Raw genomic sequence first — 25,354 nt, 5'->3', positions numbered from 1 at the left:
GAATGGGAATTTTGGAAAGGGGGCTGGGTTCATAGCCAGGGAGGAGAGAGAATTTTTTTAAGGGGGCTTGGGTCATGGTAGAGCATTTGCTTAACATCATGCTCAAGGCCCCAACACTGCAAGTAAAAAAAAAAAAGAAATTTTGATATGGATAGAGAACATTACTTCAGGTCCTAAAGAAACTTCCCTCTTATATAAAGAACAAAGGAAGCAGGCTTCTTTGTCAATAACAAAATCTTTGGCAAAGAAATGGTTAACTGATGATATCCCATCATCATATATGTAGAACACTATAAAACTTAAACAACAAATATACCACTTATGGTCACCTTAAAATATTGTTTTTGGAGTTCTATTGAGAAAAGTAATAGGTGAATAATTTAGAGTACTTGAAAAATAAATGTATTTCACACATATAAGAAAAATATATTTCATAAATATATGAAAAAATACGTAAAGGATATATAAGCTATAGATAATTTCCAACCCATTCTAATGCACTTTTGTCAGTTTCATTGCACTATTTGGAGAACTGAATATTTGGGACATAATGGGTTTTAATAATTGGTGGGAAATTTCTCAAGTAAAAACTGACTAGATTGAGAGGAAAGTACAATTTTAGGAAATGAAGGAGAATTTTAAGTACTTGTTTTCTTCTCTCTTGATTGCTAGAATTTATTCTCTCCGTGAGCCACAGACACCTATTAAGGTGATTGTACTTTCAGAAGCAGAAGAGGAGAGTCTAATACTCAATAAAGGGTATGTTTTTATTTGTGTCATGAAATGTTTGTTCAGTTGTTTGTTGAGATCATAAATGTAGTTTTAAGAGATTTCAAGATTTTTCAGAGGTGACTTTGCATGCTTTTGGTAATGTGAGAAGTAAGCAAAGGTAGGCAATGTAAATAGGTAACAAGAAGTTATAAATCTGAATGTTATTGTAACATTATTTTCTTTTCAAGAAAAATCTAAAATGAGTGCAGAAATGGATTTTCCTATTGTAAATTAATAAGAGAATACATTATGAAATAATTACAAAATTGTGAAAAGTGAGTATTGGGTTGGAGACCTACTTAAACCCTTTGATTCTCCCATGACCTTGGCTTCTTTTCATGTTTTCTTACCCACTACAGGCACATGTTCCTGTCTGCTTTGACCAGTTAAAGGAATGACCCTTTGAACTCACAAATCCCATTCCTCTTGCCTCCTGATAAGTGTTTCTGGTGATTACCATACATACACGATCACACAGTAGCAATATTTCTGAAGTTCCATGTCTCTGTGATGGTCGTATCTAATATTTCTTATTTAGTTTTTGTTACTCTTTTATACATAGTTATTCTATATTTGACAGTTTCAGTATCTGAAGTCCTTGTTCTTCAGTTGCAATCATGTTGCTTTTCTTATTGCTGATCACTGACTGTGAACTTACATTTACTTAATCCTAATATTTGGGATTATTGAGAGCCTAAATTGGGGGTATGTTCCTCCAGAAAAGATTTACAACTGTTTCTGCTAGGAGCCAGGGGTTGTTACTAACCTGGGACCATTAATTCTCTTTGATGGCCCCAGAACTGAAGATTTCAGTTATAAGATGTGAATGTTTTATAGCACCAGCTTAAATTCTAGTGCATCCATCTCCACATTGGCAAATACCTGCCTCTGGGGTTGATCCTGTTATTGGGTCAGGGCATTTTTCTCCTGCAACATGTTTCCATAGCTGATCAACTTACTTTCTTTTGAGAGACACATGATCTAGATAAAAGGCAGCAGAGTAAATGCAGTGTTGTCCAGAGGTTTGCCCCTGGTATCAACCTACCAATCCTTGCCAGCTGTGGTATCTGGGCATATTTCCCAATTGCATTGAGCTTCATTTTCGTGACTGTATTCCATGAGTATAAAAAAAATTACTGGTTATTTCTTAGGTTATTGTACATAATAAATGAGATGCATAAAGAATTGCTTAGCTCCTGGGTGTATACCTGAAGGCAATAAAGTCAGCATATGAATGAGATACCTACATATCTTTATTGCAGCACTATTCACAATATCAAAGCTATGGAATCAGCTTAGGTGCTTGTCAGCAGATGAATGTTTAAAGAAAATATGATGTATGCGCATACATGCATAACGGAATATTATTTTGCCGTAAAGGAGGAGGAAATCCTGTCATTTGTAGAAAAAGAATTGGAACTGAGGTCATCATGTTAAGCAAAGTAAGCCAGACACAGAAAGACATGTTTCTTCTCATATATGGAAATAAACAGAAAAATGATGTCCTAAAAGTAGAAGAGGAACGATTAGACAAAGGGTAAGGAAGAGAAAAGGGAGAGTTACTGAGGAAAGTAGGAAGGGTGACTACAATGAAAGCACAGTATTGTGCACATGGGAAAGTGTCACTGTGAAATCCATGAATTTGTACAATTAATATGAGCTAATGTTTATAATAAAAAAGTGCTTGGCATGGGGTTTGCACAGAATACTCATTCATTGATACCTAATATGATTAGGTATATTACAATATTTATTAAGTGTCAATTAAATTTAACTTAAATTAACTTCTCTGTTCCCTTTCTTTTTTGGTTTTTAATTTAACTCTCCTTTTATTCTAGTGTTTGGAAGAGAGATGTTACTTATAATACCTTCTAATGATGTTGACTTTCTAAACTTGGTGAAATTGTGATTTTAGTTTAACAATATTTATTAACCTTTTATAGATTAAGTCTTTTTAGATAACTATACTTTACTTTAAAATATAATAGCAGCATGATTTTATAATTTGTCCTTCCAGATTATACATGTAACATATCTATTGTAGAAAATTGGGGAAAATAGAGAAAAATATTAGGAAGAAAATAGAAATCTTTTATAATCTTTTATTCCCTAGCTTCATTAGAGCTGCCAAAATGATGCTTTTGATTTAGTTCAGACACTCTACTTCCCTGCTCTCCTCACCCCATTGATTTCCCAGAATCTACCAAGACTTATATGCCTATCACCTGACTCCCTCTCCAGCTTCATTCCTCCCACTGTGCCTTGGCTGTCAGAGCAACAGCCACCTTGTCCTCCTTGACATTCTTCAGATACCAAGCACCTTCTACCTAAGATCTTTGGCATGTGTTTTTCTTCCACCTCAATTGTGCCTTCTCCAGATAACTATAGAGCTGTTTCCTTACTTCCTTCAGATCTTTGCGCAAATATTACCTTTTCAGAGTCCTTCCCAACTACCTAGCCTAAAGTTACATCTCCATCAATATGCTTTTGCCGTATTTTATTTTCATTCATAACATCGTTTTCTGAACTTATACTATGTTTATTTCTTTTTTTTCCCCCTTTTCTGTTTTTTAAATATTTTTTAGTTGTTGATGGACTTTTATTTTCACTTATTTGTATGTGGTGCTGAGAATCGAACCCAGTGCCTCAAGCATGCTAGGCATGCGTGCTACCGCTGAGCTACAATCCCAGCCCCTATTATGTTTATTTCTTCTCTGTTTATTGTACATCTCTCACCAGATGGCAGGGCCTTTAATTTTGCTGATGTATTCCCAGAACCTAAAATAGTGCCTGACAGAGCAAGTGGTTAAATATTTGTGGAATTAATGAATCCTGCTTCTTGGAGACAACTAATCCATGTTTTTATTTATATTTATACATGTATGCATGAATGTTTTTGTTATTTATATATCTGAATTTAAACCATTTAAAATTAAAGCAGCACCAAATAATTTTATGGCTTTCATTTAAATTTTTTTTTTTTCATTTTAGGTGGACACAATACCTTTATTTTATTTACTTATATGTGGTGCTGAGGATCAAACCCAGGGCCTCACACATGCTAGGCGAGTGCTTTCACTGAGCCACAACTCCAGCCCAATTTTATGGCCTTCTTTTTTCACTTAATTTTATGAAATTTTTCCAGTGTTAACATTCTTTATAATCATATTTTTTTGTCTTTTCACTCCATTAAGTCTAAATTTTGTATTTACCCACCTCCTGTTACTAGAGATTTTTTTGTTTTTGTTTCAACAAGTTGTTTTTTCAAATCTCTTTGCAGAAGGGCATATACCGCATCTCTAGGTGAAACTGCAGTTGCATTTGACTTTGGGCCATTGACAGCAGTTCCAAAGAATATATTTGGACAAAAAGGCAAAGATGAAGTAGTGGCATACCCACTGTACATCTTATATGAGAATGGGGAGACTTTCCTTACATATGTCAGTCTGTTACATGGGTAAGTTGGGGTGGTAATCTACCTGAAATGAAACTAAGCTTGTGCTGATTGTCATGATTAGATTTGGGAAACCATATTTCTGAGTTTATGGAAATGAGCTCCCTTTAAACATTTGCTTTGCTCATTTTGGAGAAAGAGTTGGTACAGATCATTTGAACTTTCATTTCCTCATTTTTGAGTAAGCTCTATAGTTTAGAATAAGATACAATTTGCTTGTGTTCAAAAGGCTAACTAAAAAAGTATTTATGGTTTATCTTATATGAACAAGGCAGTATGGAAATGATTAGATAATAATCTGGTTTCTTTTGCCCTTTTGTGGAGAAAAAGATAAATATACACTTTTTGGAGAAAAAGATAAATATACACATGAAGAGGTAATTACCCATACCACATTACTGGGACACAGTAAGAATCCAGAGCAAGGAGAGATCATTCTGACTGGAGAAATTAAGAAAATTTTCATGGAGAAAGATTCATGCCATGTGGGATTTAGTCTCATGCAGGATTAAGTGAAGCATCAAGGAAGAGTAAAACCGTTTCAGTCATAAGGGCAGCATAAAGCACAATGTAAAAACAAGCAAGTTACAAGTTTCATTCAAGGGTCAACGATTAGACATCTTGGGCTAGAGCAGAAGATTCATGTAAGGAAAGTGTTGCAAAATCGATTGTGTTCTAGGAGTTTGAACAAGGGTGGTGGTAGTTTAAAGGGAGAAATGAAGCATAGTAGATGCTACAGAGGAGTGATCAGTAAGACTTAGTTACAGTTTGGATAAGGAAATGAGCCATTAACAGAAATACTGAGATCAAGAAAGGAAACTATTTTTCAGGGGGAGATTTCTTCTTATAAATGATCAATGTGAGACAGTACTGAATAAAGTGGAAATATTGTATGGATGCTTGGAAAATGTAGAACGGTGAGAGACAATTGAGAAGATGTGAAAGTCATCTGTTAGGTTGAGAGAGTAAATAGAGGATAAGATTTGGGCAAGGTTTGTAACCAAAGGCAAATGGGCAAGCGCTGAACATTAGTTTATTTACTTACTTACCAATCAACTTGACATATTTATTCAGGGTGCACCTTGTGGCAGACTATGGAAATACAAGTTTGGAGACAAGGTCCCTACTGTGTGGTTCCTTGTCTAACAAAAGGGCATTCAACTAAATAACTGTAGTAAAGTGCAGTGTAATGTGCTTAGGTCATCACAGGTTGTTACGAGCATCTGATGAAGTAAATGCTTAGTCCTATTATCTTAGAAGACTTTGAGGAAATTGTAATATTAAAGCTTGAACTTGAAGGATTTAGTAGAAGGAATTGGAAGCTGAAGTGATTCCTGGAGAGAGAAGAGGGTACACCAACTGATGAAGATTAGAAAGATGAAAGAGTTTGATGTTGCAGAATGGTGAAGATTTACTCTTGAGTACATTCCCTTGGCAGAAATGTTCTTTACCTTTCACACATATTTTTCCTGGGAGGGTTTTTTTATGTTGTTGTTGTTTTGGTTTTTTGTAGTGCTGGAGAGGTAAACCCAGAGCCTTGTATACACCTAGGCAAGCACTCTTCCACTGAGTTACACTCCCACCCCATCTTGGGGAGATTTTGTGGTAACATTATCATCCTTACCCTTCTTCCCCTTAATTTTTCCATATCATGATCTACCTAGTAGTGTTAATCCCAAACTTGTAGTCATCTACATCCTCTTGCATCTAATTGTCCCAAATTTTATTGATTTTTATGATAAAAGTTTCTTGAATGTTTACATCCTTATCACCATTCTTTTGTTCCTGCTTCAGATGTTTATCTTCTGCCCAGATCATATTCTCTTAAGTAGTTTCCTTTAATCCAATTTTGGACCCTTCCTGTCCTCCTCAGTGTTACCAGATGAGCTTTATAAAATGAAGCTCTGTCACTCCTGACTTACACTTCTAGTGATACACTCACCCAGAATAACTCTGAATATAAAATCTGTCTGCTTCATAAATCAATTCTAGATATCTGTCTAGCTACTTTTCTGTTGCTTTAGAGCTTTTACTTTGCTTCCTATCATAGTAAGCTAAGTTTCCTCCCTCTTAGTTCCTTGCCTTTCATGTTTCCAGAACTTTGTATAAACTATGTCCCTCCTACCCCCCAAGATAATTTGTTTCCAATTTTTTACACCTTTTTACCTGACTCATGTCTTTGTACCTTTTTGTTGTTCCATTGTACCCAGTACATCCTTTTTTTTTTTTTTTGGTCACACTTATTACATGGTGTAATAATTCTGGTTAAATGTCTGCTTCCCCATCTCAGTCATCAGTTATTGGGTGTACCATCCAGGACTAAATATATATGTTTGTCTAATTAAATAAAACGTGCATCCAGAGCTCTGAAGAGTAGCTGCATCTCAGAAGAAAAGATTTGGGAGTTGTCAGAATATATGGGTAGTTAAAGCAGGCACAATTTAATATGCTACCATGTAAATGTGTATTTTGAAAACAGCAGACCACTGGAGTACAGCAGTATTTAAGAAAGAAATTAAATTAGCAAAGGACATTAGAGGGTCAGGGATGTAGGTTATTGGTAGAATGCTTACCTAGCAATGTATAAGGCCTTGGGTTCCACCTTTATACTGCAAAAAAAAAAGAGGAAAAAGAAAAGAGAAAGAAAGAAAAAATTGTTATAGTGTGTTAAGGTGTCAAGAAGCAGTCCTTGTTAACCAAAATTAATGTAGCAGAACATCACTTAAGCCTTTTGGATTTCACAATGAGAACCATATGGATGATCTTTGCCAGAATAATTTCAATAGATTGGTAAAAGGGCTACCATAGGCAGCTTAGGGTAAAACCTTTCAATCTCTGCATTATTGGCATTTTGTTCTGTATAATTCTTGGTTGTGGGATGTGGTGATAACACAGCAATAATTCCAGCTACTTAGAAAGTCTGAGCAGGAGTACAAGTTTGACCTAGCTTAGGCAACTTAGCAAGATCCAGTCTCAAAACAGCAACAACAAAAAGGCCTGGGATGTAGCTCAGTGATAGAGTGCCCCTGGGTTCAATTCCAAGTACCAGGAGAAAAGAAAGAAGTGAATGATTTTTTTGTTGTGAGGGGCTGACCTGTGGAGGAATGTCTAGCAGCATCTCTGGCTTCTACCCACAAGATACTAATTTTCACACCCAGATCCCTGTTGTGACAATCCAAAGTGCTTTCAGATATTAACAGTGTCCCCTCAAGGGCAAAATCAACTCTGGTTGAGAACCACAAGAGTGTTGGAATGTTAGTGGGAAAGTGAAAAAGTAGAGACATTGGGAATATATTATATTGTATATGGGGATTTTATAATATCTGGAGGAAGACCAAGTCAAAGAATGGTTTTAGGGGATGGGCATATCTATCTTCTGTTAACATTTCCTAAACATGTTTTTATTTTTTCTTTAGCCCTGGGAATATTGGAAAACTGTTGGGTCCATTGCCCATGCATCCTGCTGCTGAAGATAACTATGGTTATGATGCTTGTGCTATACTCTGCTTACCCTGTGTTCCCAACATCTTAGTGATTGCTACTGAATCAGGAATGCTGTATCACTGTGTTGTGCTAGAGGGGGAAGAAGAAGATGACCAAACAGTAAGTGCAGGCTAGTATTGGTCTATTTCAGATCTTTAACACCAGGTATACTTCTTGGCCCAATATGAATATTTAATACATGAGGAATTTTAGCTTATATCTGACACATCTGGTCCTTTGGAAATTAAACACAAATAATTGAAGCATATTAAAAACCTAGACAGATAGAAGTTAGGTTGCACTATTTAGTTGGTCCACCAATTTGCCTATTTATTTTTCTGACCTCTGTATTGCAGTCTCTGGTAGCAAGTAAAGGAACCTTTGAATCACTCAGCTGACTTTTCTATAGACTTACTTATTAACATATAATAATCTTTCTAAAGAAGGATACATTTTTCCCCTCTCTCAAGAAGATCAACACATTCTTAAGAAAGGGGATGGAATTAAGAATTTGAGAGCATTGTTTGATCCAGCTTTTTTCTCCTGTTTTTTTTTTTTTGTTGTTTTTTTTTAAAGAGAGAGAGAGAGAGAGAGAAGGAATTTTTTAATATTTATTTATTTTTTAGTTTTTGGCGGACACAACATCTTTGTTTGTATGTGGTGCTGAGGATCGAACCCGGGCCGCATAGATGCCAGGCGAGCGTGCTACCGCTTGAGCCACATCCCCAGCCCCTCTCCTGTTTTTAATTGTGATTATTTTCAAATGAATATGCAGTATCAAAATTATAGTACTTCTTTTACAGTCAGAAAAGTCCTGGGATTCCAAGGCTGACTTCATTCCTTCTCTGTATGTGTTTGAATGTGTTGAACTGGAACTCGCCCTGAAATTGGCATCTGGAGAGGATGATCCCTTTGATTCTGACTTTTCATGTCCAATTAAACTTCACAAAGGTAAGGAATTCATTAAATGTAGTTCTTTTATTCCATTGTATATATTTGTACTAAGTAGTCACAGCCTGTTCACAGGTAATTTATTTGTTTTGTGGTTCCAGCCTTTAAAAAAGTTAACTGGGGGGGCTGGGGATTCTGGCTCAGCGATAGAGCGCTCGTCTAGCACGGGCGGGACCCGGGTTCGATTCTCAGCACCACGTAAAAATAAAGGCATTGTGTTGTGTCCATCTACACCTAAAAAATAAAAAAATTAAAAAGTTAACTGGGTTCTTTTTTGCCTTTTAGTCACTACACAGTACTCTTTCTCTCTAGTGAATATTAAACAAATGATTCTCAAATTTTAAGATAGTGTTCCTCAGTATGAATTCACTCAGATGTACAATAGTGACTTTTTCCTGCACCTATAAAAAGTAGATTTCGTGGTTAGTGGTGGAGTGTTAGGGAACAATACTGGCCAAATAATTGTGTGCATGTACAAATATGTAATAACAAATCCCATCATCATGTACAACTATAATGCACCAATAAAAAAATGTGGAAAGAGAAAAAAGTGTTATGCAGAACTCCAGTATATAAAACATAAAGATAATATAACATTAACTTATTGTAAATTTAACATTAAGGAAGTATGCTGTTAGTAGGAAATTTTAATTTAGATGCTTATGGATTATTATTGCCATCTTATCCAATTTACTATGTGCAAGCTGGGCGCTGTGGCACACACCTATAATCCGAGTTGGGGAGGCTGAAACAGGAGGATCCTGAGTTCAAAGCCAGCCTCAGCAAAAGCGAAGTGCTAAGCAACTCAGTGAGACCCTGTTTCTAAATAAAATACAAAATAGGGCTGGGGATGTGGCTTAGTGCTCCTGAGTTCAATCCCTGGTACATGAAAAAATAAATTTACTATGTACATTATTTGTATATTTTGTTATTTCAATATTTTAAAATTCTTAACCACAGAGATAAATGTTTACAAATAATAATATATTCAGGAGCTCATCTTTAACTTTTTTTTTTAGTTGTAGATGGACACAATACTTTTATTTTATTTATTTATCTTTATTTGGTCCTGAGGATGAAACCCAGGCCCTCACATGTGCTAGGCAAGTGCTCTACCACTGAGCTAAAACTCCAACCCTCAGGATTGTCCTAATTGTTACTAGACTCAAAGGCAGTACAGAAAATTTTGGTTCAAAGCCAGTTACATTATCTTAATTAACAATTGCTCCCATTTCTTAGTGTCATAAACTTTGGACCTATCTGTAAATCAACATTATGAAAATACAAAACTTCACATCTCATTTGATGCCTAACTTATTACTTATGACAGAATATTCACTGAGGGGTTATGCTGGAGTCAGTGTAGTACCTGTGCTGTAGGAGTGCACTTACTTCAACTAGTTCATCTAAGCAGATGTGAAGCATAAGTTTTCTACAGAGCTATCATTCTTTATCACCATTTATCTTGAAGAACTTTAAATAAATGTATACATAGACCAAAAGGCATAATGAGTTACCTGACAGCAAGTTTTCATGCTTTGGTGGATTCCACTTTGTTGTTTTCTAGAAAATTAACATTTGAATTTTATTGGACTTTTTACTTAAAATATATTTGAAAATTGAACTTAAAAGTTAAAAATTTCAAACTCCTTGATGTGGTGCCACAGTATGAAATTCCTACAGACTTCCATCAACAAATGTTTTTGCAGACTACTAAGATAAATTATTTCAGTTTTCTAATGGATACCTTTATGTCATTAATGAGTCTATTTGCAGACCCCAAGTGTCCGTCAAGATATCACTGTACTCATGAAGCTGGTGTACATAGTGTTGGGTTAACCTGGATTCATAAACTTCATAAGTTTCTTGGATCAGGTGAGTTTACTAACTTTATGTGTTTTTCGGTAGGTTTTAGATGTTCTGTCAAACAAGTAGTTTGGTACAGGGAAACTATAGAAAATTGGTAAAAGGTTTGTTCTCTAGAAAGTTCAGCAAAATTGACAAACCTTGCCAGGCATGAAAACACATGCTTGTAATCCTGGCAGCTCTGGAAGGTGAGGCAGGAGGATCACAAGTTCAAAGCCAGCCTCAGCAATTTACTGAGGCCCTAAGCAACTTAGTGACACCTTGTCTCAAAATAAAAAAATAAAAAGGGCTGGGGTGGTTGCTCGTGGTTAAGTGCCCCTGGGTTCAATCCCTGGTACCAAAAAAAATAAATAAATAAAAAAAAGACAGATCTTTAGTTAGAGTACCAAAAACTAGAACAGAAAAAAAACCAAAATTATAACAATCTGGTACAAAAAAAGGAATATTACTACCAAGCTTACAGAAACCAAAGAAGGAAAAAAAGGGAAAGGGTACTGTGAAAAAGTGTATGCCAGTTAGATAATCTAGGTGGAATGGACACATTTCAAGAAAGAAAGAAACTACCAAAATTGACTCAAGACAGAATTTAAAAATTGAATAGATCTATAACAAGAAATTGATAGGGAAAATAATTAAGCAACAAAAAACACTATTCAAAAAGAAATTCTAGGATTAGTTGGCTTTACTTTTAAAGAATTCTTTACAAGCTTCTCCAAAAAAGTAGATGAGAAGGGAACACTTCTTAACTCATTCTGTGAGGTCAGGATGACATTTGTACTAAAACCAGACTAAGACATCCAAGGAAACAAAACAATGGACAGATATCTCTTATGAATGTAGACAAAAAGTCCTCAACAAAATACTAGCAAACCAAAATCCAGCAACATGTAAAAAGGATTGTACACCCCAACCAAGTGGGATTTATCCGTGAAATACACGGTTAGTTTAACATTTGAAAATCATTTAGTGTACATGTGAATAGAATAAGGGTCAAAAACCATGTGATCATCTCTATAGATGCAGAAAAAGCATTTAAGAAAATCCAACAGCTTTCATGTTAAAAAGCAGTCAACAAACTAGTAATAGAAAGGAACTTATTCTCAGACTGATAAAGAGCATCTCCGAAGAATCCGTAGCTGACAGAATAATGCTTTCTATATAGCTTTCTACTGCTGCTATAATAATTCACAAAAACTGGCTTAAAATACCACAACTTTACTACAGTTTTGTAGGTTAGAAGTTCTGCATGATCTTAATTGTGATCTTAATTCTACTTTGCTATATAGTCAGTTTCTAGTGATTGAGATGTGGACATCTTTTGAGAATCCATTATTCTGTGTACTACAGTCCACTCCTTGTCTACCTCCAGGATTCACATCTGACTCAAATGCAAAATATATTCACCTTAACATTCTCAAAAATCTCAAACAATACAACAGCAACACTAGTTCAACATCTCATCCAAATCTCATGAGTTTTTAAAAAGTCCCATATCTCATCATTTAAATCAACTATGGGTGAAGTTTTTCTATTTATGGACCATGAAACACAACAACTTACTAGTTCCCAGAACACAGTGGCAGGAGCGGCAAAAGATACCATTTGCAGACATTTCAATTCAAAGGGGAAGAAATTGTTACAGGATGAAGCAATTTCCAAATCCCAATACTCATAGATTTGAAGGCCTGGGGATAATCCTCAAGTTGACTTGTCCTGCGTCTTTTAGGGATGGTAGCATTTGTTTGTAGCTATATAGTTTCATCAGCTTGTTTCTTACCTGTAAATTTTAGGGTAGAACTGCCTTCTCTCATCTTCTTTCTAGTCTTTTTAGTCCAAACCAGCACTGTTCTAGCTGTTATAAAATTCTCAAGAAACTTTTGGATTTCTTGTGTGTATCATAGAGATTCATTTCAGTAGGTAAGTGGTTTATCTACCACAGATCCTTCCTAGATAATCCCAACTCTACTTCTGGATTTCTGATGTGAGGGCTGAATAAGTCACACTTGCAATCTCTATTCTGTGTGACTAAATATTCTGACCTTCATGGGGTATTTAATAAAGTAGTACAGCCACACTCATAGCCTTTTGTCTATAGCATGATTTTCTGACAGTGAATCTCTTTATCATCTTTTGCCATCCAGATAGACTGAGAATTTCTCATGTCATCAGGTCCTTGTTCCATTTTATTAACTTCTTCCCTTGATTTTATCTTTCCTTGTATTGTACTAATAGCAAGAAGAAACCACTAGCCTGCATGTACTTTAAGGCTTTGCTTGGTAATCACCCCAAGTCAGTGACCAACTTAATTGTAAACATGTTCTTTCGCCGTAAGGTGCAAAACAGAGCTATAACTCTTCATACCACTTCAGCATTGTAACAGAAGTCTTAGGAAGTTAGCTGAGAAAAGGTAATAAAAGATATCCAGACTGGAAAGGAAAAAATAAACTCTCTTCTTAGATACCATGACCTTTTATATAGAAAATTCTAGGGAATCTGCCAAAAAACTATTTGAACTAGTAATTATGTTCAAATTTGTAAGATATAAGACCAGTGTATAAATAGCAGTTTCATTTCTGTGCACTATCAATGAACAATATAAAAGCTAAGAAAACATTTCTGTTTACACTGGAATCAAAATGAATAAAATATGAATTTAACAAAAGAAGTGATGAATATACTTTTTTCCCTCTCTCTTTTGGTCCTGGGGAATGAACCCAGGGGTACTTTACATCCCCAGTCCTTTTATTTTTTGAGACAGGGTCTTGTTAACTTAGTAAGGCCCTAGCCTTACTAAGTTGCTCAGGCTGGCTTCGAACTTTTGATCCTCCTGCCTCAGCCTGCCAAGCTGCTGGGATTACAGGTGTGCATCACTGTGCCAGACGCAGGATATACAGTTAATACTACCAGACAATGAAAGAAAATAAAACCTAAATGAATGAAAAACATCCCATATTCATGGATCAGAGAACTTAATGTTGTTAAATGGCAGTACTTCCTAAGTTGACCTAAAAATTAAGTGCAATCCTTCTCAAAGTTGTAGCTGACTTCTTTGCAGAAATTGACAAGATTACCCTTAAAATTCATATGGAAATGCAGGTAGACTGGAATATCCAAAACAGTCTTGAAAAACAAAATTGGCGAGTCCACACTTTGCAATTTCAAAACTTCACACAAAACCATAGTAATCAAAACAGTACGATTTTGGCATAAGGATACAAAAACAGGTCAATGAAATAGAAATTGGGAGTGTAGGAATAAACCTTATATATACAGTCATTTGGTTTCAGTGATGCCAGAACGAGTCAGTGGAGACAGAATAGTCTTTTCAACAAGTGATGCTGGCACAAATGAGTATCTGCATACAAAAAAATTACCTTGGACTCCTGCTTTATACCATTTGTGGAAATGAACTCAAATTGGATCAGACCCAAATGAAAGACCTACCACAATAAAGTTTTTAGAAGAAAAGAGGCATAAATCTTTGTCAACATGGCTTAGGCAGTGGTTTCTTTGGTATATCATCAAAAGCACAATTAGAGAAAGAATAGATAACTTGTTTATCATCAAAATTTAAAACTTTATTATTAAAGGACACTGTCACAAAAATGAAAATCCACAGAACGGGGAAAATATTTGTAAATGATATATTTGATAATGGACTTACTAGAACAAAGAACTCTTAGAATTCAATAATATAAAATGACTTGTCCAACCTAATAATGGGTAAAGTGGGGCTGGGAGTGTAGCTCATTGGTATAGTGCTTATCTAGCATGCATGAGATCCCAGGTTCCATCCCCAGAACCACAAAAGGGTGCAGGGTGGTGGGGAATGCAGAAGATTTGCATACGTATTGTTCCTTCAATGATATATAAATAACAGAAAATTTTTTACAACATCCTTAGTCGTTATGGAAATGAAATATCACAAAACCACAATAAAATATCATTGAATATCTACTGAGATGGCCAAAAGGAAAAAAAATGGACAATTGCAAGTATTGATGAGGCTGTGGAAGAATGGGGACTCTAACAGATTGCTTAATGAGAATGTAAAAGGTGCAGTGGTTGAAAAACAGCTTGGCAGTTCTGGAAAAGATTAAGCATAGTTACAATATATCCAGCAGTTCCCCTGTGTATATACTCAAAGAGAAATGAAAACATGTCCACACAATACTTGTATACAGGTGGTCATAGCAACATTATTCATAGTAGCCACATAAGTGTGTATCAACTGATAGATTATTAAAAATGGGTCTATCCATCCACACAATGAAATATTATTCAGACATAAGAAGGAATGTAGTACTAATAACATGTTCCAATATGGATGAACATGGATAACTTGAAAACATGCTAAGTGAAAGAAGTCAATTAAACTATGAATTTTATGATACCATCTATATGAAAAGTCCAGTATAGACAAATCCATAGAGGCAGAAAGATGAGTGGTTGCCTAGCTCTGAGAAAGTTGGTAGAAACTGAGAGTGATCATTAATAGGTCTGGGGGTTTCTTTTAGAGAAATGAAAATATTGTAAATTAATTGTAGTGATGGCTATCCAGTTCTATTAATATAGTAAAACCCACTGGATTGTACACTTCAGAATGGGAGAGTTTGGTAGCCCAAAGGGTATTATTAAAAAAAAAAAAAAAAAAAAAATTAGTGTTGAAAAGGAAGACTGTGGAAGGGAATTATTCCTGAGATTATTCTCAGTGAAACGTTTCTCCATTTACAACCTGACCAAGAAAAACCTTAATTTCCTTTCCACAGCAGAAATCTAGACGCCTGAAGTAAGGATATTTGTTAGAAGGGAATAATCCTTTAGAAGCAATGGTTTGAGAAAAGTACTTTTACTTGCATTTAATATGGAGATTTGTCTAAGCATCAATTAATTTATATGCTTTCCTTTATAGATGAAGAAGATAAGGATAGTTTACAAGAACTTGCTACAGAACAGAAATGCTTTGTAGAACATATCCTTTGTACAAAGCCACTGCCATGCAGGTAAAGCTCATCTCTCCCATGTATACAATGATAATACTAGTTCATTTCACTAATTCAAGTACATACATACTTAGAATACTTCACCCCAAGAGTATCATGTTAAACCTTTCTCCTGTTTCAAGGCCATTCCACATGTTATTTTCTCTGTCCCAGTCCTGACCCTAGCTTACTATCCTCTTGGTTAACTCTTACTCTTGTTTTTGAGACAGGGTCTTGCTATATTGTAGACTGGCCTCACATGCCTGGGCTCAAGTGAGCCTCTTGCTTCAGCCTCTCAAGTAGCTAGGATTAAAGGTTGTACCACCATTCTTGCTAATCTGTCATTTCTTCAGAGGACTTCCTTGATTGATTCCTTCAGAGGACCTCCTGTTCTTTTTTATCATATTCTTGTATTGTAACTTGTGTTTGCTTAATGTCTGTCACTACTACTGCAATATGTTTGAAGAAAGCAGTTTCTTATTCTTAGTATATTCTGTTGGTCTTTTGTTTACTCAGTGTGTACCAGAGTGCCACTCAGTAAATATGATTCCAAAGTTTCTTCTAAGGATAAATGTGATAAATGTGATACTTTTCAGACAACTGGAGACATAATGAGTGAATTTGGGAAGACGGAAGATGAATTACGCAGGCATCTAGAGTTTTATGTTCTCTGTAGGCCATCCAGGTGGAGGAGCCTACTAGCAGTTGGAGATAATAGGTCTGAAGTTTGGAGTGATCTTGTATAGGACACTAGAGATGGGGAATTGTCAGCATTGGAGCGATGATTCTGGCTCCAATGTAAGGTTACCCAGTAAAGGGCCTGAGACGAGTGGAGGAGATCTGCGTGAAGATCTTAAAGTATGAGCAGTGGGTAGAGACAGGAGCCCAGCCCTGGAAGGAAACGTGAATAAAGGGCTGCCAGAGACACTGAAGGAGAGAACCTGAGGGAAGGATGTCAAGGATACCAGGGAGGAGCTGTTTCTAGGAGAAGGCAGCAAGGAACTGGTGAGCAGTGATCATAGACTTGGCAATACAAAGAACCATAGGACTGAGGCTGCTGCGGCATTCTAATTTTTGACCTGGGTACTGGTTATATAATATGTAAGCACTCTCTCAATGTGGGCTTCACACTGATAACAAAAGTAAAATTCTAGAATTTCCCAGATTCCCTCCCCTTTAGAAAGAGGATAGGAAATGTGTTGTTTGTTACTGTCTAGAGACTGCTATTCTAAAGGGGGAAAAGGAGAATTGGTCAGTGTGCAATTTTCAGATGAGAAAATGGCACAAATGTTCAGGGACAAAAACGTGCTGTGGCCTGAGGGTGGGATTTCATGGGGGCCAGTTGTAGAGTGTGTTGGCAGGGATACAGTTCCCATTTGAGAGCCACAGTTTGCAGTTTCTTTAGGTGAAGTAGGAAGGAAGTTAGAGGGAGGTGTATGCTAGGTGCACTAAATGAAGTCCTATGATAGATGTTGGCTTCACTGAATGTGTAATGTGAGATATACCCTAAAGTTCATTGAATCTGTTAGGCACTAGATGAGACACACACATATAGCTGGTATTTACGTGTGAGCTGATACATCAAGAGTGAACTTGAGTGTACTGTGACCTCTGAGATTATCATAAACCCTGTGAGCCTGTAGGTTCCTGAGGGACTTGGTAAATGGCCTCTTAGACTGATAAGTGGCAGTTTGGTTTAGACTGATCAGAGGTTTATTACAGGCTTCCATATCACCACTTTTGAGATTATGGCACTGATAGCATATCCCAGGTAACTATCAGCCTAGGCCTGAAAAGGCCACAGGCTGGTTACGTTCTTTGTTCTTGGTATCATTGGGTTATGTCTTTGTTCTTAGTATGATTGCATCTGCCGCTTTGTAACTTAACTGAATTTTTTCCTCCAGGCAGCCAGCTCCAATTCGAGGATTCTGGATTGTCCCTGATATTCTTGGGCCCACAATGATCTGCATCACCAGTACCTACGAGTGCCTCACAAGGCCTTTATTGTATGTCCTTTTTATATTTTCTACATAGTAACTGTTACAAACTTATACATAATTTTTTTTTTTTTTTTTTTTTTTTAATTTTTGGTACTAAGAATTGAACCCAGAGGCAATTTACCACTAAGCCACATCCCAGCCTTCTTATTTTTCAGACAAGATCTCACCAAGTTGCTTAGAGCCTAAGTTGCCGAGGCTGGCCATGAACTTGTAGTCCTCCTGCCTTAGCCTCCCAAGTTCCTGGGATTACAGGAGTTCGCCACCACACCTGACATATTACAGTTTGTTTTAGCTTCTGGCTTGAGGGTTGAAAGGGTGGATATGTCCGTTTTCCCTGCTGTGTCTGGAAGTGTTCATTTTAGACATGGTTTCTGGTATCTCCATCAAATAGCTGAAAATTGAGAGCTTTTCCTTAAAGTGTGGGAAAAAATACTAAAGTTAATAATGAATTCCATTATTAATATGAACTAGATTTAATAGTCATCATGCTGTATGTGCCAGGCTCAGAAGTAAGCCATGTTCCTGCATCACGTCCTGGAATTATCAGAGTAGCCTTCAAAAAGAACACTGTTCCCCATCTTACAGAAGAGGAAACAGACTTGAGAGTTTAAGCCAATGCAGAAGTCAAGGAAAAGACAACTGGGATTTAGGTCTGACTGATTCTAAAGTTCATATTCAGTCTTAATTTCTTCTCTACCAGCCTCATCAGGGAGTGTGTAAACTCTAGAAGAAAGGTGGTATAAAGCCAAAATCAGCAGTCCTTGTTGCTTTTTAAGAAACTCAGATATTAAGCTGTAATCACCATTTTCCTTTTCCAACAGCTTTGGAAGGTCATTCTGAGTTTTACAAATGCAGGAGTAGGAATATCAAAATCAAAAAGCCTAGTCTCCTGGTGTCAGTTTGGAGCATGTGCTTCTATATACTGATTTATGTAGAAAATACTAGCATTCATTTACTGTCCTTAGAAGGTCTTCTGTGAGCCAGGCGCGATATTGCATGCCTGTAAACCCAGCAACTTGGGGAGGCTGAGACAGGAGGATTATGAATTCAAAGCTAAGCCTCAGCAATGGCAAGGCACTAAGTGACTTGGTGAGACCCTGTCTCTAAATAAAATACAAAATAGGGCTGAGGGTGTGGCTCAATGGCCAAGTGCCTCAAGTTCAATCCCCAGTACCAAAAAAAAAAAAAAAAAAAAAGTCTTCCACATTAAAAAAAAATGATGCTAATACTACTTAGATGGGGAAAAAATTATAAATTTTGTGTTGCTTATACTAAAAGAGACTGAAAATTAGCAAGACTAAACAAAATAAAGTCACTGGAAAAATATTTGCTGTTTGCCTCAGCATATTTTTCAAAAGTCCACATACCTTTAGTAAAATAGGACCTAGTCACACCAATTTCAGAGTAAAGATATGAATCCTAAATGATGAAAAAACTCAATTATCTGGATACCTTCAAATCATGTTTCTGCCAACTCCCTAAAATACAGATTATCTATAAAGTAATGTCACTGTTTAACAAACCTTGTGAATTTAAATTGTCATTTTCAAAGTAAGTTAGTTACCATGTTGCCAAAATTTTATACTCTTTCAAGCACTTTCTAAAATTGCCTTTGCAAATATTTATGATTGAGGGCATACAATTTTTAGGAATCAAGTTATATACAACTGCATATGGCATATAGTTGTTATCTGTCTTAAATTGGTGTTGATCAAGTCTGTACCTAAGAAAGGAGTGACTTGTTTGTGGCTCTAGCGTATAAAACAAGTTCTTGAGTCCTTTGCGGAAAGGATCTGTTGGTAGAGTCCAAAATGCTTTCACACATGGCAGCATAAAGGGACAACTTCTGAACGTGATCTCTTCAAGGTGGAAAACATACATTCTTGTGCTTTTGAGTAACAACTTTTTGTTTATGTTCTCCAAGTTCTGGATAAGTTTGGTTTATGCTTTCATATAGTAAATAACTCCATTGGTAGACTTTCATTTATCTGTTTTATAGAAGTACTGTCCATCCAGCTTCTCCTCCCCTGCTGTGTACCCGAGAAGATGTTGAAGTGACAGAGTCCCCTCTCCGTATTCTGGCTGAGACCCCAGATTCCTTTGAAAAGCATATTAGAAGCATTTTGCAACGTAGTGTTGCCAATCCAGCATTTCTCAAGTATGTGATTTGGGCATCCAGATTTTAAGAATGGGTTTTGTTCTCTCTCTTCAAAATTATTGTTCATCCTTTCTGTCCTCAGCTATTTCATATCTGCTTTACTGTGGTGGAGGTGGAAGAGACACAGGGCATATCTCATCAGTTAGTGAGTAGAGGAAGAGAAGTGACACCTGAGAGTGATAAACAAAGTGAAAAAGGAAGCTGGGCATGGGGGTGGATGCCTATAATCCCAATGGCTTTGGAGACTAAGGCAAGAGGATCATAAGTTTGAGGCCAGCCTCAGCAACTTAGCAAGACCTTGTTTTAAAATAAATAAGTGCAAAAAAGGAAAAAAGCAGCTGACTCATTCTGTTTTCACTAGTCTTACTTGGCTAAGGAAAATGATAGAAATTTTCATTTTAAGATCATCTGAAAAGGATTTGGCCCCTCCTCCTGAGGAATGCCTTCAGCTTATCAGCAGAGCCACCCAGGTGTTCAGAGAACAGTACATTCTTAAGCAGGACTTGGCAAAGGAAGAGATTCAGCGGAGGTAGGATGTCTTATGTTCACAACCATTAGTCCCTGGTTGGTAGCTGGTGCTGTATTAATAGCCCAGGCCTGGCTTCTGATTAAACTTTATTTTCCTTCTTAAAGGGTCAAATTATTATGTGACCAAAAAAAGAAACAGCTAGAAGATCTCAATTATTGTCGAGAGGAGAGGTAAGTGTCAAAACTAGGGAGAATGAAACAGTAATGTAGGGGACTGAATCTCACCTCAAGATGTTGAACACATCAGTGAACCCCAAGAGTCTTTGTTTCTTATGCCATCAGGAAGAGTCTACGGGAAATGGCTGAGCGCTTAGCTGACAAATATGAGGAAGCCAAGGAAAAACAAGAAGATATCATGAATAGGTCAGTGGTCTGTGTAATATTCAGTTCCCTACTCAGATACTAGCAACCTTATTAAGTACTAATAGTATTATGAAGAAAATAGACCTTAGCAGTTGCTCACATACCTATAGAATTGAATGGATCCCTGTTTCTCCTCTGAAGTATATGTTAGGAAAGATATGTCACTTTCCCCTAATCTATCCTGTGGAGACCTCCTCCCCAGATACCAGAGTCTTGAATTACAAGCTTTATTGTGATTATATTTCTCATAATTAGCGGAGATCTTAAGCTGAGATGTTTGCTTACCTTATCTAAAGGATGAAAAAAGTACTTCACAGTTTTCACTCTCAGCTCCCAGTTCTCTCTGATAGTGAGAGAGACATGAAGAAAGAATTACAGCTGATACCGGATCAACTTCGACATTTGGGCAATGCCATCAAACAGGTAGGAATGGGTACAAGGTGGTTAAATTCAGTCTTATTTTTTAAGCATTATGCTACAGAAAATAATTTCATAAAATATAACAAGAACAGATTAAAACATGTAAAAACGTGTGGCAAAGCATACTAAAATATTCATGTTCTGTTTGATTACTTAAGGTTACTATGAAAAAAGACTATCAACAGCGAAAGATGGAAAAGGTGCCAAGTCCTCAAAAACCGAGCATCACCCTCAGTGCCTACCAGCGGAAATGCATCCAGTCCATTCTGAAGGAGGAGTAAGTAAATGCTTATAAACTTGCTAGTTTTTTTCTCTGGAGTATGCCAAAGTCGACCTCTGTCTGCCCAGGTAAAGATTCCCAAGTTTTAGTGTCTGCACATCACTAATTACTAGAATAGGGACTTAAGCAATGAGTATGGAATATGATGGCTTTTCTATAATGTGATTTTGTTGTGTGGTCAAAAGTATTTTCCCAGACAGAGACTATGTTCAAAAATATTTCCTGGGGTTGTTGCTCAATGGTAGAATGCTCGCCTAGCATGTGTGAGGCACTGGGTTCGATCCTTAGCACCACATAAAAATGAAATAAAGATATCATGTGTCCACCTTCAACTAAAAAATAAATATTAAAAAAAAAATTCCTGGGGCTGGAGGTATACAGCTCAGTGGTAGAGCAATCAAGTAGCATACACAAGATCCTGGGTTCTATCCCCAGTACTTAGCCACAAAAAATAAATTCCAGTAGTTGAACCAGTTTGCCGCCTTAAATGAGTAAATACCTACTATCCATCTGGAACCGTAAGTTGTTAATTTAAGCAGAGAAGTTCTTAGATAATTCAGCATTACTCGTTTCAGTTCTTAAGATTCTGTACTAATGACTTTCATCTCTAAAAATGAGTGACTTTATGATTTTACAGGGGTGAACACATAAGGGAAATGGTGAAGCAAATCAATGATATCCGAAATCATGTAAACTTCTGACACCAGGATTAGATTCACAACTGAAATTAACAAAACTGAAGATTCAAACCCATACTGTAAACCAAACAGCACTAATTTATAAAGAAGCATTTTTTTGGATGAATTTGGTGTGGTTTATCATTTTTAATATTTGTTTTATAATTATTGAATAAATATATTTAAAAATTAGAATGTGCTTTATAACTAAACTCAGTGATCGTATGCAACAAGGGCCCGGTATCATTTTCAAAAACAAAACCACCCTGAGACACAGGCTTTCAGCTGTACACTTCCAAGTCTCCTTGACCCTACTGAACTTTCTCTCTATTGAAGCCAGAATAAGAGCTGCATTTTAAAGTAGCATCACAACACTAGAATTCAAAGGAAAAGGCCACACAGTCTACTGGGCAGCAGCTTTTTTTAATTTGAACACTTCTTCTTAAGGAAACACCTTCAGTACAGTTAGCAACAGTTACACCTGCAATCTGCTCAGAGCAGAGCTAAAGATCCACAATTGCCAAGGCCACCTCTGCTCACTTCTCACAGGCACTATTACCTTTCAGAGCTGAGTTTGGCTGTGCTGTGTCTCGACTGAGTAGGTACAAGGTGCAAGTGTTAGCACCTTAAAGAAAGAAAGAAATAGCTTGGTAGGCAGTATATGGTTTTGTCTCAGCTTTACATCTTTTTGTACCTGCCAATATGAGTTCTGAAAGGTAATAACCATACCTGCCTAGAAATGGCCAAGTGACTGCCAATTAAAAACCACATTGTAAGGTACATTACAGGTAAGAGGTAAATTGGGTTAGACATGCGAGAGAACAGGTGTACATAGACTGAATACAAGCACAGGAACACTTGTGAAACCCAACTGATCTTTTCCTTAGAAGGGATAAATTTCACCTTCTTAAATCAGATTTCATTTATTCAGAAAATCCCACCTGGAGATTTATTCAGAAAATCCTACCTGGAGAGTATCACAGCAGTTTGTTTCATACCAGACTGTTAAAATGCAGTCTCAATTTGGGTTTTTCTAGGATATTTTTCTCAATTTAGTGGATTCCAACAGTTTGCATCTGCCATAGTACAGACCATGAAGAGTTCCCTAATCATGATTTTATTGCCCCAATACCCATCTTCTGGAGAAAAAAAAAGGTGCTCAGTCTCAGCAGTTAACTGGAAACAATGGTTCAGAAAGATTACGAATTACTCCTCATGATTTATAGTGCTAAATAAGCTTGGGGCCTATGCAAGGAACTAGTCTTAACTGTGTAAATCATATTCTGTAACTAACAAAATTCCCTGTAACTCAAAGAGGACATGTTTCCTTTAAACCAAGTAGACTTTATACAAAAGGACTTCAATCAATTATAATGCTTCATGCATGACAAGCCTTTAGCACTACTTTCATAATTAGTATTTACTTTTAAATTCATAATCATGAATGCAAGACTACAAAAATAATCCATGGGATGATGTGATGTAGTCCTTATCATTTATCCTGAGGAAGAAAGATCTTTAGGACAAATCCATACTGACTTCATTTATAACAAAGTTCACTAATTCCTATAAGGTTCCTTCAGGTATCCCTCTGCTATTCAACATCAATTAAAAAAAAGTACTTAAACATTTTTCCTTTTGAATGTTGTACATGGTGAATTAAACAGAGCCTTCCACTAGCTGCTCTTGGGGCAGTACTGCAGCAGGTGAACAGTGAGCATGACACAAATTTACTGTTTCTGCAACACTTCATGAAGCTATGGCAAAAACAACTTGTTCCACCAAGGTTTTCTTCACACAAGAAACTCACACTCTTGGAAAATGACAGAGCAGATTTCCAAACTGATTGATACACTAAATGGATTTCCCCCCAATTTCACTGTGAGCATTGTCACTTACACTCCAGATCAAAATTGTAAAAGAAAACATCAAGTAAGTATCTGCCAAACCTCATTACTTTTCTATATTTGACACTTTTAAAACAAATAGTATTTAAGCTCACTGATTCAAGTTGAAAATAAGTAGATTTATAAATATATGATAGATGATGTCAGGTATAGTTTGTTTATTATTTTTTCACTGATCCAATAACTAGGCCAAAACATCAAAAGTCTGGTGCCAGTTCAACCCCGGCACCTGTGGGGCCCACGAAGATCTTCCAGGTATGCAGAAAAAGTGCTTCCAAATAGTTTCTTGTGCTTTTCCTTTAAACTCAACTTCCAATACATACATATATATGTATATATACATACATATATATGTATATATACATACATATATATAATTATCCATATATAACCTCAGCCAAGTTTTCAAATCCTCCTAATTCTGTACTTGAACTGGTTTGGTTTGCCACAGTCTTAAAGTTCTTAGGCAAGTTTCAGTAGCATTTAAAAATCCTCCAATATAAGATAAAATGGTAAAAAGAAGAAAATGCACTAAACGAGGGAAATACAGTCAGTAGCCAATGGCCTGCTCTCAAACTTCATATTTTAATATAAAATATTCATACAGCATACTACACCTCTGTCTGCTATCTGAATACTGTTACTGATGAGCTCTCTAGACAACAGAAAAAGAAATTCTCTCACTATGAACAGAAAATGTAATTCCAAACACTACTGGGAAGTTGCTTTAGGGTAAGAAAATGTGTTTGAAAATTTTATGTTGGAGAAATCAGGCAAAGATACAGCCCTTTTCCATCACCAAATCTGATCCCAAACCTGTTGGAATCAAGCCCGGAGTCTGGTTAGTGTTCATTGGAAAGGTCTGTTGGCTGCAAATGACCCTGGCTGCTGGCTGTCCCTGTGCTGCACAGTCTTCTCTCACCAGAAATAAGCATTTCTCCAATCGTCCTTTTGTTGTGACTTCGGCTTCTTCAGTTAACAGTTAAATAATAATTAATGTTGATCTAAAGATGAGTTAAAAACCCCAAAGTGCAGACTAGAATCCTGCTGTCAGGGTGTCATGTCTCAGGGAGCTGGTTAATGTCTGTCAGTTTGGTATCATTCAGAATTGCCCGGATTCTCTCCAAGGAGTCTGCTTGCCGGATCCGCTCTAACTGCACCTGGAGAAACAATGGTGAGATATGTGCAGGTGGCCCATTGCCTAGATTTTCTCAGCCTTTGGTTTAGCTGAGATGCAGCAGATTAATTCACCAGAGCAGTCATTTCAGAGAAGGAAGGCAGCAGCAAGAATAATTTAATTTTTAAAATTCCCCAAAGCTACTTTGTAACAATCTAGTATTATGAATATAAATGCTGTGATTATGGAGACCTGACTCAATCCCCAAGAAGACACAGTTCAGCTGGGAAGAAAACAAGCTGACAGTCTACTAAATGTCACTAGACATTGACAGAGTGCCGAGGGAGCATGGTGGAGGAAGGAAGTACTTCAGACTCAGCTCAGGGACCTAGAAGGT

General features: G+C 36.6%; 2 protein-coding genes across 5 annotated transcripts in view; one reads left to right on the top strand and one right to left on the bottom strand.

Annotated features, from left to right (window-relative positions):
- Positions 1-22,060, top strand: part of Nup88 (nucleoporin 88) — a 29,590-nt gene extending 7,530 nt beyond the window's left edge. The window contains exons 4-17 of the mRNA XM_015505909.2: positions 673-759; positions 4,052-4,228; positions 7,642-7,828; positions 8,512-8,659; positions 10,436-10,534; positions 15,438-15,528; positions 17,412-17,513; positions 19,507-19,665; positions 20,069-20,194; positions 20,299-20,364; positions 20,476-20,556; positions 20,853-20,979; positions 21,135-21,253; positions 21,894-22,060. Of these exons, the coding sequence (XP_015361395.1) occupies positions 673-759; positions 4,052-4,228; positions 7,642-7,828; positions 8,512-8,659; positions 10,436-10,534; positions 15,438-15,528; positions 17,412-17,513; positions 19,507-19,665; positions 20,069-20,194; positions 20,299-20,364; positions 20,476-20,556; positions 20,853-20,979; positions 21,135-21,253; positions 21,894-21,957 (1,633 nt within the window). The 3' untranslated portion in view covers positions 21,958-22,060. The remainder of the gene's footprint in view (positions 1-672; positions 760-4,051; positions 4,229-7,641; positions 7,829-8,511; positions 8,660-10,435; positions 10,535-15,437; positions 15,529-17,411; positions 17,514-19,506; positions 19,666-20,068; positions 20,195-20,298; positions 20,365-20,475; positions 20,557-20,852; positions 20,980-21,134; positions 21,254-21,893) is intronic.
- A 277-nt stretch (positions 22,061-22,337) lies between these two features.
- The window catches only part of Rabep1 (rabaptin, RAB GTPase binding effector protein 1), a 96,464-nt gene continuing 93,447 nt past the window's right edge, over positions 22,338-25,354 (bottom strand). For all 4 annotated transcript variants that reach the window (XR_007345686.1, XM_015505908.2, XM_048798372.1 and 1 more), the window contains one exon: positions 22,338-25,000. Coding sequence is in view for 3 of the 4 variants with exons in the window: in XM_015505908.2 (XP_015361394.1) it covers positions 24,899-25,000 (102 nt within the window). In the remaining variant the exon portion in view is untranslated. The remainder of the gene's footprint in view (positions 25,001-25,354) is intronic.

The sequence above is a fragment of the Marmota marmota genome, unplaced genomic scaffold (assembly GCF_001458135.2).
Source record: "Marmota marmota marmota unplaced genomic scaffold, marMar, whole genome shotgun sequence".
Lineage (NCBI taxonomy): Eukaryota > Metazoa > Chordata > Mammalia > Rodentia > Sciuridae > Marmota > Marmota marmota.
Note: the sequence above shows the minus strand (reverse complement) of the source record. Positions and strands in the feature narration are given on the sequence as shown.